This window comes from Leptinotarsa decemlineata, unplaced genomic scaffold, assembly GCF_025532065.1.
Source record: "Leptinotarsa decemlineata unplaced genomic scaffold, Ldec_3_MD MMD2_tig00000035_RagTag_RagTag, whole genome shotgun sequence".
Lineage (NCBI taxonomy): Eukaryota > Metazoa > Arthropoda > Insecta > Coleoptera > Chrysomelidae > Leptinotarsa > Leptinotarsa decemlineata.
The window spans coordinates 25560418-25575146 of record NW_027412540.1 but is presented as its reverse complement, the minus strand read 5'-3'; the positions used below and the strand labels follow the sequence as shown (position 1 = coordinate 25575146).

At 36.6% G+C, this 14729-nt stretch overlaps 1 protein-coding gene across 7 annotated transcripts in view; it reads left to right on the top strand.

Annotated features, from left to right (window-relative positions):
* Window positions 1–14729, top strand: part of nwk (FCH and double SH3 domains nervous wreck) — a 45370-nt gene that overhangs the window by 11092 nt on the left and 19549 nt on the right. For 6 of the 7 annotated variants that reach the window (XM_074172143.1, XM_074172142.1, XM_074172141.1 and 3 more), the window contains exons 2-6: window positions 3810–3953; window positions 4004–4089; window positions 5121–5265; window positions 7925–8061; window positions 9129–9287. In XM_074172143.1, the coding sequence (XP_074028244.1) occupies window positions 3810–3953; window positions 4004–4089; window positions 5121–5265; window positions 7925–8061; window positions 9129–9287 (671 nt within the window). The remainder of the gene's footprint in view (window positions 1–3809; window positions 3954–4003; window positions 4090–5120; window positions 5266–7924; window positions 8062–9128; window positions 9288–14729) is intronic. The other variant, XM_074172145.1, reaches the window with a different exon arrangement.

Genomic DNA, 14729 nt, shown 5'->3' with positions numbered 1-14729 from the left:
TCTGCTTTTTTCACAAGAATGCTTTGGAAATGAATTTGACATTTTACTCGTTTGAAGAGGTCATTACTGTTGGGTACGTTCCTTTATGACATCCTTAAGCGAAATAGTTATTTTTGTATCAAGTGTGCATAATCAGTATTTAATTTAATAAAATTTGCAAGAAATGTCAACATTTTATTTCAGGAAATTTTAAATATGTAGAATAAACTAAAATAAACGAAACTAAATTGTATTCAAATAAATTGATGGAAGTGTCCACCTTCAGCGAAGATACAGGCAGTCAGTCGTCTAGTCATTGAATCTCGTACCCGCTCAAAAATTATTGGTGTGTTTCTTATTGTTTCACAGGCGTCTACTATTCGGTTTCTTAGATCTTCCTCGTTCACTACTGGAGTCTTATAAACTAGTGACTTCAAATGTCCCCAAAAATAAAAATCTATCGGGTTTAGATCTGGGGACCTTGGTGCCCACGCCTGGTTAGGTTCTTCTACACCCCTACCGATTCATCGATTGGGATAGACTGTGTTAAGGAATTCCCTGGCTACAACGCTAAAATGGACCGGAGCCCCATCATGCATAAACCACATGCGGATACGAATTTCTAATGGTACATTCTGAAGTAGTCAGTCCCGGCAATTCATTTTCTAAAAAGTGTCTGTAAGTTGCGGCATTCAGTCGGAGCGAAAGAAAGAAAGGACATATCAAGTAATTATCAATTATTGCCGCCCATACATTTACAGAGAATTGATACTGATAATGCCTTTCACTAACTGCGTGCGGATTTTCGAGAGCCCAAACATGGTTGTTATGAAAGTTTGTTATAGCTTTCGGGAGAAGTTTGCCTCGTCCGTGAAGACTAGATATCTTAAATATTGAGGATTTCCAGCCAATTTTCTCAAAAACCATTGACACATAGTAATGCGTTGGGGAAAGTCTCGTGGCAAAAGTGCTTGTACCCTTTGAATATGGTATGGATAAAACTGTTGATCGTGGATAATTCTGCAAACTGTGGACTGAGTAGAATTGACAGCTTCAGCAATTACTCTTGTGCTTGTTTCTGGATTCTCCTCGAGAGCGTTCAAAACAGCTTCTTCCAATTCTGGGGTTCGGACTGCTCGTGGTCTTCCAATATTATCAGCTGCTCTCTTAAAGCTACCTGTTTCTGCCAAACGACGGTGGAGACTAGCAAATGTTGGAGCTGAAGGCAGTACTCGATTAGGAAATCGCTCCTGGTAAATACGTCTTGCTTCGCGCTCATTGCCATCCGCAAGGCCATAAACGAAATGCATATCGGCTAAATGAGCGTGAGGTATTGTTTAAATAATCCATTTTTTCAAAATAAGTGTTTTCTGCTTCTACTTACGGAAACTTCAACAAAACGTCTAACTGTCACAAATAACGATTATCAAATAATCGACTTGAAGTTTTCAAGTTTTAGAAAACGGTTGCTTACAGCGACTAGTAACAAGGGTAGCTTATTTACGTAGATATGATAGAGGAATCGATTTTTTTACTGAAAAATGTGCTAGAAGTACGCCCAAAAAAGTTATGAATCTTTAAAAAAGAAAAAGACGTGTAGGTGGCGAGTAAGAGTAATAAGAACATCAGGTTCGAATTCGACACCTCAAAAACCTCCTATTACCAAGTTTCGTTTAATTAAGTTCAGTATTTCAAAAGTTATTTGAAAAAAACGAAAATAAAAATAAAACATCCTGTATCTTGGAAACGAAGCGTTTCCGGACATTTATTTATTTGGACAATTCATATTAGAATATTGTGAGGAATCACCTCCTGAAGTTTGTCAAAGTACTTTTGAATCACCCTGTATAAGGAGAAAAGGGTTCGCCTGAAAAAGATTATTTTCAGTGAAAAAAGGTTGGTTGGGTAACATAAATGCGAGCGTAGCGAGGTTTTGTGGTACCTACGGTAATTTCTGAGGGTAGTACTTCAACATAGAAAAAAGCAAAGATATGAGCTATACTCGTCTATACTATATATACTCCATTGATGACCTATTTATTTTGTAGAAGTTCATATTGAATATAGGATAAAAAAACTTTTGTCTGATTTCTTTTTTATTCGTTACTACCGGTTTCGGTTTGTTACACCATTCTCAGATAATCTGAGTATACCGGAGTCAGTTCAAAAGTCGTCTACCAATCATCTGATTCAATGCATTATTAAAGATGCATTGCAAGACATGCATCCTAATATATACATTACTATTAAAATTGTGTTGACTATGGTTGTAGGTACAGCTTCCGCAGAAGGAAATTTTCCTGAGTTGACAATTATTTGAGAAACATTGTGAAGCAGAACCGACTGGTTGCTTCAGTAGGATCATTAATCGAATCAGAGTAAGCGTCTAACATAAAAAAAGGTTTATTGTCTAACAGAAGTAATCTCAATTACAAGACAACTACAATTAAGTTTACAGCTATGCCTAAGTATGAGTACAATGGAATATAACGAATAGCATATAAAATCAGCAGAGTAATAGAGTAGTATAGATATTATACAAACAGTGATACATTCATATAATAATAAAAAAACATATACTGTAGAATTCTAATAGAATTGGCACTGTGCAGAGCGTTGAAACACAGTATTTCACTTATTGGTTGAAATTAGATTCTAGTTCGACTTGCATAGAGAATGGCTTGTTATGAATTATATACTTGAAACGTCCAAATGGAACAACAAAAATATCACATTCTGAATAGAAACTTTTATAAATTTTACAGATGATATAAACTGGAGATTTTATTAACACGTTGATCCTAGGCAAAGGCAAATAGAAAAAAAATTCGTTTCTACTACTTCGTCTCGGTAGGTACGTGAAAATCTAGTTGAGATAACAAATCAGGGCAATCAATCAGATTATGAATCAATTTCTAAGGATAAGAGGGCAAATCTATTTAGCAACACTCTATTATCAATACCTTGGGATGGGTAAGCTCCATCCAGTTTGTAAGCCATGTATTTCATAAAGATTATTTGACAAGATTCGAGTTGCTGTATATGCACATTGTATACAGTGTATACATATAGGTGACCAGATTAGGGAGCCATATTCCAGACGAAATCGGACATATGCATTAAAAAGTTTTATAAAAAATTCTTGGTTTTGAAAGTCTCTACACGTCCTAAAGATAAGGCCAATCATTTTTTTTTGCAGAAGATGTGATTTGATTAATTTGTGACGTGAAGCTGAGTTTCTTATCGAATATAATGCCCATATCTTTAGTTTCTGTGCTTTGTTCTAAAGTGACATCATTTATTGCATAGTCAAACTGTATATTGTTGTGCTTGAGGGTGTATTTCATGAATATTCAGTGGAAGCTTGTTTAGTATGCACCATAAAATAGAAATAAGTTGCCTTCTGATTCCCATAAAGTTCAAATGCATATTGTTCAAATTCAATATCCAGTAGAAACTATGAATAAATAATAATAATAATAATTTATTCATCAGTAAATTATAATATATAGATATACTCGTAAAATGGAGTATTTGGACTACAATATACCTTTATGAATAAGCAAACTGTTGGTAAAAGGGTAAAACCCTGGGTGTAAGTAAATTACAGAACAATAACAAAATAGAACAATTTTGATAATTAAAAACAATATGGGTAAGAAATATAAGGATCCAGATAACAAATATAATAAAATCAACACTTATGTTTCCCAGTTTTTGTACAAATTAAACTAAACACTAAAATAAATTAGGACAAAAAGAGTCACTGAATAAAATAAACATCTGAAAACTTCTGAAAAATAAAATTAATTGAACTTTTATTGTTTCAGGGTAATTATGTGAAATTTTTGAAAAACCTTCATACGGAACAAATTAACAAACTCATACTGAAGAATCAACATGAATGCGATCTCCTCGAAGACATCAGAACGTTCATTGTCAAAAGATCTTCCATAGAAAAATCTTATTCTGAAGTAAGTTCTCGTCAATTGATATTTTCATTTTTTTAAACGGTTCATTTCAGGCATTGCTTAAGATATCGTCTGCCTATTTAAATAAAAAAATACCAAATATTCCTGATATAAAATTGGAAGGCGGCGAAGAAAAATGGTGAGTTTTATATTGTATCCGGCGATATTTTGAATAACCTGTATAAAATACATGTCGGCTGGTAAAAAATAAGGTGAATGTTCAATATTTGGCGGGCTTGGTATATTCGATTAGCGTTGATATTGATACATTTATCTCGAACAGCTGCTTCAGCCAGGGTGACAACATGGGGTAGATTTCTACTGTTTCGGTAGATTTTCAACTTCAACCCAAATTGAAAAATTGCAGTAGATGTATTTTCGCCGGTAGATTTTGATAGATTTGGATAAGACGCCTTGGCGATAGAATTTTCATTTCAATGTAAGCGGTGACATCTACAGCAAATGACATGAATTAATTGTTCTTCTTCTTTTTTTATTGGCCGCTGCTTCCTATTCAGGCGCAATTGGGTCCAGCTCAATACATGGGAGAATTCATTGTTTCTAGGTTCTGCCCGCTTCGATACACAGAACACAAAATGGATACAGATCATAAAACATCCATTTCCCGGTTGCTTGTTATAGTTTTCTATATATCTCCGACCACTGAATGAAGAAAGGACCCTTCAAAGAATTCAAAGTTTCATTTCAAATATGGAAACATTTCTGGTTTAGAATATTGAAATCTAATAAAATATTGAAATAGTTGGTGTTCAAAATAACCAACAACAAAGAACCAACACAAAGCAACTTGCTATTTCAAGTATTAGACCACGCCCATTGGCCATAACCGTAAGCGAGCCAAGGCCTTCCAGATCCAGTCATGCTATTCAAATGTCTTTACAAGCGCCACCTAGTGTTCGAAAATTCAAATTTTCTCTTCAATATATTGCAGTAGATTTTAGTAGATCTCAAATTAAATGTGGTCACGCTGGTTTCAGCTGTTGAGCAGCTTAAAAAAAACGCACATCGGATGTACGTAGCCCTCGAAATTTGAACATTCGCCTTGTTTTTAAGCCCACAAATTGCAATCCAAAAATCAAAAGAATAAAGGTGTTCATGGTGAAATATTCCGAAATTGCAATCGAATTCATTACTGACTATTATCCGCAGGAATATGTGGAATGTGTGGAGGACAGTGTTGGAGGAAAACGAGAAATTGGCGAGAGCGCGTCTGGCAGCCGTTGAGGTATTTCAGCAGCAAATTGCGGACGATGCTAAAATTCTCAGGGCACATAAAATACAAACGGCAAAGAAGGTAAGTGTTTTTTTATGCAGTATTCATTCAAATAGTTCGGAATATTTTACTACTCTCTCGCGACTCGACCTAACTTTGGGACAATTCCTAGAGGTATTAATAAGGAATGAATTGCAAAAGAGATCAATTTCATGAGAGTTTGGAACAACTGAAATCAAGACGTTTTCAATTCGAATTTATTTCTCAGAAAGAGAATGAACGTATACGAATGTAACAGGTTTGACCTTCCATTGTCTAATAAACTTTCAACAATTTAAGAACATAGGCTACCACGGCCGTCGTCACGATTTGGAAAAATAATATCCTTCCTCACTAGATTCACAAGACAAACCTCAAACTTCTCACGTCAAGAACTCAAATATCTTTCTAGAGAAAATTACCAATTTGGTTTTGTAACCGTCTCTTCAGCATGGTACCAGTCAAGGAAAAATCAAACAAATCTTAAGACATCACAACTCTTTTCAATCATGATCTTAGCACTATATATTTCCAATGAATAACTGTTTCTAGAACATTAAAACTTGTATCTGTGGAGTAGGGAGGGTGAGTGACTCACAGCACTTATTAGGCCACATGTGACCCATTGTACATCTTCCCAAGGAGTTGTCCTCCTAGGTCATCGTCCACCCTGTTCTTTCCAGAAAGCTGAACAGGTCACTAGGAGACATCTCTTTTATATTGGCAGGTGTAGGCCAAGACTCGCCAAACACACACTCTCTCTGGCAACCTTGAGTGTTGTTTCATTCATGTGTGTTCTCACAAGTAGCAAGGGAAGAGTTGGTCACCTCTGGCAGAGCCTCGCATTACCAGAGGTAGGCTGATTACAGTGAAGTTTTGCCCAGTTCGTGACCGCATATCACCCTGCGGCCATTCAGTGGTCGGCACGATTCCTTACACCTTAGCTTGGGTAGGCTGGTCCACGGTGGTGTGTTTTGTAAAGGCTTTTGGGGGGTTTTAGGACCAGGTTTTAGGACCAGGAGTCCGGTGACCCCTGGCCGATCCACTATCCGCCACCTGAGGACGCGCCCGATAGGTAGCCCAACCCACGGGTTCATTGAAACCTATCTGTTGGTTTTAATGAACCAGAGTAGTTTCTGCGCCACATCAACTTAATACTCGCGCCCAGTTAGCAATGGAGAGGAAAACGAAGGGAAATTACCATTTTTGGATGTACTGGTCAACAGAAAAACTGACGGAAAACTAGGTCACTCAGTTCATCGCGAATCTATTCATACTGATCGGTATCTCAGCAAAAACAAAAACGTGTTATGATGTCGATCGTTTCATCAGGATTAGTGGGCCACATTTTTTGTAGAAGAACGTTGTCATCTAGACCAAGCTCTACAGGCCAATAAGTTTGCGGCGCAAGAGAGCAGTTGTGTGCAGTAGTGTGCACAGTCTATTTGCCTTACATAAACAAAATGATGGACCGCATTGAAAAATTGTTGAAACTTCACAACATCAAGACCAACTAATCAACTACGCAACACCAACAGGTCGGTCAAGGACAAAGAAGAGTCTCTGACATCCGCTGGTGTTTACATGATTCCCTGTTCTTGTGGCTAAGTTCACTTCAAAACTACCAAACGCACCATGAACACCACACACAAGAACACAAGCGTAGCTGCTGCTTTCTATTCAACTGGAGAAATTTGCAGTTGCACAACACGTTTTAGCAGAAAAAACCACGTGATAAAATATGCAGAAACTGCTGTCCTATCTGAGCAAAGCATTACCACTCACGGTGAGAACCCACTGATATCTATTGAAAGTATGGTATACGGGTCAACAGAACGTTGTATCCAGTACTCAAGGAGGTTAACAATGAACTAGAATACAACCTACAGCCTTGCCACGATAGTCTTGAAAATCAACCTTGCAAATATCAGATTTTGTTTTGCAGGGCTCATGGTTTTTGAAGGGTTAGCTATGAACTCATTACCACAGAGTACCAACCCCTATGAAATTTACAAAGTATCGCGGGACATAATATAAATCAGGCCCGAAGGACCAAAAATGTTGCGAAAACATTCGAAATATTGAAATTTGATTCGATCAGCAATCAAATATAGGATCAAAGTCACCTACCTGGATTTCCACATCGCTTTCGGCAGCTTTTTCAGGTGTAGATCCTCAAATCTCCTAGCGAATGGACTGTACTTATTGGTGAGAGGCTGCACAGCGGTGATTTTCCAAATAGCGATATATTTTTGTAAAAAAAGTGAAAACAAAACCGTAACGAGCAGAAGAAGTACCAAACTTGGTCAATACAACCGAGTGTTTGATTGCTACTGGTACGGTAGTAATAAACAATAAAAAATAGGGTGATCACTCCCATAAGAAAAATGACAACAATAATAATTATACTCAACGGAAAACAAGAAATAGTCAAATATATAAATATAATATGAATATTCAAAGCCGGCTCGAAGGACCAAACATGATGCGGAAACATTTGAAATATTGAAATTTGATATGATCAGCAATCAAATATACGATCAACGTTAGCTATCTGGATTTCCTCAAATATCCTGGCAAATGGACTGTACTTTAACTTTCTTCCTGTTTAACGTTCAGATTGTGTTGCTTGATTCATTAAAAACTACAGATAATTTACTAATATGAATAAAATTTTAAGAAAATCTCATTTTATTTTCAGTGCGTAGATCAGTTAGCCATAGTGCAGAAGGAATTGCAAATGAGCGTGCAGGACGTTGATAAAACAAAGAAATTTTATTTCGATGAAGAGCACGGAGCGCATGAAGTTAGGGATAAGGCTAGAGACATAGAGGAGAAGTGAGTACTTTTTTTGGCAGCAAAAATCTAATCTACCTTCCATCTAACGTTTCGCGATTTTGTTCATCGCTTCTTCAGAGCTTCAGAGGTTGGCTAATCTAGCTGTGTCTCCGATATGCGCGAACGATAAAGAGTAACTGGTAACTTTCCAGTAAAAACTTTCATCTAGATATACGATCGGAAAATAATTTCCCCACTTACTAACACGATGTTCGCTACACGAGTTCCTCGATATTAATAAGTTCTCGCTGTACTCCACCAGCTGATCTACTAAGCATCCAATATTCAGAGGCACAGCTAGATTTGCCAACCTCTGCTAAGTGTTTTTATGAAGCATAATAGCAATGAATTGGTTATATGTACAGTGCGGTCCATATGTATGGAATAAATTATGTACTATGTGAAAAAAACCTGAAACAGGTCGATTTTTATTCTCAAATTGAAAATTTACAGTATGAAAATATTATCCCCCTCCAGCACCCCTTCTGAATTATAATCACCCCTCGAAAATTTTAAATAGCAAAGGGGGTCGTGTGGCACTTTGTTGGAAAGGGATTTTAGTCCTTTGTTCAGCAATATAAAGTTTTTTATGTTTGGTGCAATCATAACTGAGAAAATTAATTTTTACACTTAGCCGCTTGCTGAGCTGGTAGCCGCTTGGCTACCAACTCAGCATCCATGTTCAGCCACCCAAGTTATCTCAAATATTGAGACACATGCTCATGTCTCCTTGCGCCTGTGACGAGTATTTTGCACGAATTCTACAGTTTTTGAAGCCTCTGCCTGTCAGATGTCGAAAGTCCCGGACCATAAACAATATCAGCATAATTGAAATGGGATACTCGAGTATACTAGTTTAAGATTCATGTAACCCTAATTTAGAATCTGAGAAATACGTGTAGTGAATCGCAGTATAAAGGCTTGAATTTTTCGTGACGCTATGAGAATTCTTTGTAGTTGGCATACCGAAGAGCATGACAGTATATCAGAGAGTATGTTATTTTTTTGACGAATTGTTATGTTGTAGATGCATTTCGTATCGAATAAAATGTATGTTTTTCTATCAGGCTCAAGAAGAAGAAAGGTTCATTCTTCCAATCGATTACCTCGTTACAAAAGAACAGCGCCAAGTTCTCTTCGAAAAGAGATCAATTAGAGGAAAAATCAACGGGCGCTAGAAATGATTACCTCCTGTGCCTCGCAGCTGCAAACGCACATCAAACCAGGTAAAAATGTTAAATCATACGTGTTATTCACTAGAACTTTTTTTCTGTTTCGAATCCATCTTCCTTTCCAACGCACAGGTTTGAAATATGAAAGTGGAGAAGCAATGAGAATGAAAATTGGAAAAACAAACAATAGTGAATTCAAAAGTGGGATAATTATATCTCTTTCATTCCGCCCAACCAACGATTTTTACACTGTTCCAAACGCTTTCTAAACCTTTTGAATTATAAGCGCTTTCTCTAATGAAAAGCCTCACATTTATTTTTTTATGGTAAGAGAATGAAAAAGATTAGCTGAAAAATAACAATTATATTAGTAAAAAAAATTACAATGAAATAAAGTACAATGAAGTAAAGTACGAGATCTGACTATTTATAGTCTCCGCTTCTTCGGTTTTAACGGTAGTTAACCGTTTGGCGAGAGTAACTACAAAGTGATGGTGGAACAGGCTTCACCTAGAAGACAGCAAGAGCTCCACAAGGAAGAGAGGCCGCCACCACCAGTACTTGTACTTCCCTACATCAGATGATTGTCGGAATGGATAAGAAGGATTGAAACCAAGTATAACATCAAAACCTGCTTCAGATCTTGGAACACTATCCGTAGCAGTCTCAGGAAAACCAGGCCACCAAACGCGGACTGCGATTCCAAGAATTGCATTTACCGGATACCCTGCCAATGCGGAGAATCATACATCGGTGAAACTAAGAGGCCATTGAAAGTTCGCATTACCGAGCACAAGAAACACACACAGCGAGGAGAGACCAGCGAATCAGGAATAGCAGAGCATATTTGGACTCATCAACATAACATCAAGTGGTCTCAAGCTGAAATCATCCACAAGGAGAATACTGGTTTAGGAGGAAATTCAAAGAAGCCGCGTATATGTTGTCCAACAACGCATTTAGACAAGCTAGCGTAGAGATACGTAACATACGGAAACCTCTTATCAAGCGGAAAACTACCAACTCCCGCCAAACGGTCATCTCCCGGGATAGGTGAAAGCACGAGAATGACCTATAAATAGTCAGATCTCGGAGAAATAAGTCCAGTTATCACCCGCCGACGATTGTGGATTCTAACAATCGAAACGTCGTGAAGTAAGTTGGCTAGGAATCTTTTAACTTTTGATTTTCATTATTATTATTATTATATGGAAACCTCTAATTAAGTAGAACATGACCAACTCTTGCCAATCGGTCAGCGCCCGCTAAAACCGATGAAGTGGAGAGAGGAAAGAGGGGATAGGTGAAAGCACTCGAATGACCTATAAAGAGTCAAACAAATTTAAATTTTGGCACTCTTCAAATTTAAAATATAAACAATACTGTCAAGATCATGGTGTGTAGGCTTTCACTGCCGGTGTATAATAAATTTTCCAGTATTTCTGGGTTTATTCGTCGTGGTCTTCAGGTTTTTTACCTGACGTTTCGCCTGCTACTGTGGTATATATTATAATATATACCAAACCATAGGTACTGCAAAAGCCATTGCCCGGTTTTTATTTTTCAGCCACTCTCGCAATATGACGGAACAAAAATTACAACATATATGAGGAGCCCATGATTTATCTTGGTCCACAACTTTCACACCAAAATAATGTTCATAGGCTGTCTTAACGATAGGTGTCATTTTACGTTTCTGAGCCTTAAATGTTATTTCACCACATATACAGTGTGTCCAAGATAAGGATTCTAAGCATAGAATCACAGTATTCTAAGCATAGAATCACAGTATCTCCACAGTACCTGTTGGAGATACAGCTTAGGTTAAATTAGGAAAAAGTTGTGTTCTTTAAAGCTTATTTACATGCCGTTTAGAAACTTGAAGAATTTTCATGGCCTGCTGAGATATTTGGGAAAAACGAGAATTTGACAATATCAATTTTATTTTTTTCTGACTTTATTTGAAAAGATATCAAAAAACGAATAACACTTTTTCATTGGCACTTTCAAGGTACTACACGATGGTATTTTTAGTTTTTATATCCGACGTTTCGTGTTCAAAAAACCATCATCAACTTTATTTTTTTAAATAGCCCGAAAAAAAAGTACACCCTGTATCTGGTTCCATTTTTTATTACGAATTCAACGATGTAACACATGCCATTGTTTTCTTTTTAGTTTAAGGGAAAATTGCATTTTTTCTATTTTCAAAATGTATTTTTAAGTAGGTTAATAATAATTTTTTCAAAGTAATAAAAACAACAAAGAAATTAACGCATTTTTTATTTAACTCAAAGGAGGTGTTCAAACAGGTTTCCGTTATTTTCCAAACATAAGTATGATCTTCTAACTGTAGAACTTAAAACATCACGTAACATCTCTGGTGTAATACTGTTAAATGCGACAGTTACACATTCTCGTAACTGCTGTTCTGTTTCAAAAGAATGTTGGTAAATCCGGTTTTTAACAAAACCCCATATGAAGAAGTCCAGAGGAGTTAAGTCAGGGGATCGCGCTGGCCAAGACACTTCACTAAAGGTTCCAATCCACCTTCCAGGAAATCACTGCGAAAGATACTCTCGAACTTGTCTAGAATTATGTGCAGGAGCACCGTCTTGTTGAAACCAACAGTTATTGACCTGTGCCAGAGGTAAATTATCTAAACAGTCTTCTACATAGTTTTGCAATAAATGATGGTATCGTTCGGCGGTCAAAGTATTATAGTAAAAAAACGGACCTAGTATTTTAGTTCCTAAAATTGCACACCACATATTAAACCCAAAATGTTCTTGATGTCTTGATATTTTCTTAACACGCGGATTTTGCTGAGCCCAGTAATGCGTATTGCGGTGGTTGAAGATACCATTATTAGTGACCATACTTTCGTCGGACCATATTATTTTTGAAGGGAAATTATAATTTTCTTCACACGCGCGTGTATACCATTCGCAAAAATTTCGGCGCCGTTCGAAATCCCCAAGTTTAAGTCCTTGGCAAATCCTAAATTTATAGGGGTGATATCTATTTTTACGCAAAATAAATTGAGCTGTGGATTTGGCTACTCCTACATTATTTTCGATTTGCCTAGTTGATATTTCAGGGTTCTCAACAACTGCTTGTAAAACATTATTTTGGGCTTCTTCTTCTTCTTCCTTTTTTCGAGATAAAACAGGCTTTTTAAATGAACCATATTCTTTTAAATTTCGAGCTAGCTCTAAGAAAATGGACTGGCTGCTTTCTTTCTAGATATGTATTAAGATAAATTGCTGCTGTATTTACAGTATTTTTGTGGCACAAAATATAGCACGTGAGCATGTCAAACTTTTCTTCATGGCTTTAATGCTCACCCGGCATATTCGACGATAATAACACAATATTATCTATTCAACAATAAACAATAATAACGACAACAGTAACAATAACTCTAAAAACAACAAATCGACAAACAGGCTAACAACAACGACAGTTACTATTTTATCGTGTAATTAAATAATATTTGACAGGCTCAGTGACAGGTATTTTCGTCAAAGCATTTGTTTGCAACGCCTACTTAAATATTTTTTTAAAAATACAAAAAATGTAATTTTCCTTTAAACTAAAAAGAAAACATTGGCATGTGATACATCGTTGAATTCGTAATAAAAAATGGAATCAGATACAGGGTGTACTTTTGTTTCGGGTCATATAAAAAAATAAAGTTGATGATGGTTTCTTGAAAACGAAACGTCGGATATAAAATCTAAAAATACCATCATGTAGTACCTTAAAAGTGCCAATGAAAAAGTGTTATTCGTTTTTTGATATCTTTTCAAATAAAGTCAGAAAAAAATAAAATTGATATTATCAAATTCTCGTTTTTCGCAAATATCTCAGCAGGCCATGAAAATTCTTCAAGTTTCTAAACGGCATGTAAATAAGCTTTGAAGAACACAACTTTTTCCTAATTTAACCTAAGCTGTATCTCCAACAGGTACTGAGATTCCCATGCTTAGGATCCTTATCTTGGACACACTGTATAGCAAAAGCTATCGACAGAATTCACACACTTTCGAGGCATTTCAGATCAGCACTTAAATTAATTTAAAAATCAACTTCACACGATAATTTCAATAGCAACCACGTGCGTACTATTGACAAACTCACATAGGTTATGTTTACTACTTAAGAACAGCTGATGAAAGGGGTGTTATGTAAACAAACATGTGTACCAACTGTTGGTGATGAAATATTTCATTTGTTGAAAACTCAATATACATATATATAATATAATGATACTATATCTTGAGAACAAGAGCTAATATATAATTTTTATGGTCACTTTCGGTTTTATCACGTGGAAATACATTAAAATCATCTAATTTCAACCCCGAAACAAAAACTTTGTTGTGTTGTGTTATCAAAGGCGATACGGCAACGGTCGCAGTGATCTACTTTGCTGCGATGCGCAAACTCAAAATATATCTGTTTGGCCAACTTCTTCTATGCTCAATCAAGTGTGTTTCAAAGCTTCTATTCGTGAATCTCCGCGATGTTCAACAAACCACAACTACACGGTATTTGGTATACTCCTGGGAAACTTAATGGATCCCGGGGGTCTTTAGCTGAACTTCTTTATCATCATCATCGTTTATTTACACAACTACACGGTATTTGGTATACTCCTGGGGAACTTAATGGATCCCGGGGGTCTTTAGCTGAACTTCTTCATCATCATCATCGTTTATTTACACAACTACACGGTATTTGGTATACTCCTGGGGAACTTAATGGATCCCGGGGGTCTTTAGCTGAACTTCTTCATCATCATCATCGTTTATTTACACAACTACACGGTATTTGGTATACTCCTGGGGAACTTAATGGATCCCGGGGGTCTTTAGCTGACCTTCTTTATCGTTCTCATGGACTTGAAAATGGTCCAACTCCATGTGTTTCGAGGATCCTTCCAATTCGGTCCATTTACCGCTTATGTAGGGCAGAAAAGTTCTTCTATTGTATGGATCATATGTCTCGGTTGATGTCGACCTCGTTATATCCGTTACCCAGAAACCCGTTCTTCAGATGACATTTGTTTTTGTAGTCCTTCCGGTTCTTGGTCTGTCCTCTCTACCAGAGTCTTGATAACCCCTCTTTTCTGTTGTTCAAGATTATTGGAGTTCTTATCCAAACATCGGTCTGTATGGAATGGTTTCCTGTATTTTTCATGCCTCAGTCTACCACTTTTTCGTCTTTTCACTGATACATCCTTTCTCTTCTTTCTCCATTGTGAACTGCCTGCGTTTCTGGATAATGGATATAATCCATAATCCATTATTATATAATCTTATGTGTACTGGGCTATTTATGAACCTGGATTTCTGGAAGATCACCTTGAAATGAAGTTCCATTATAATCCTCACAGATTGTGTTTAAATATCGAAAAAAAATCCATTTTTCTTGCTGTTTTATAAGTTCCAATGTCTATATTAGCTAACAGTTTTCATTTGTATTGATGGT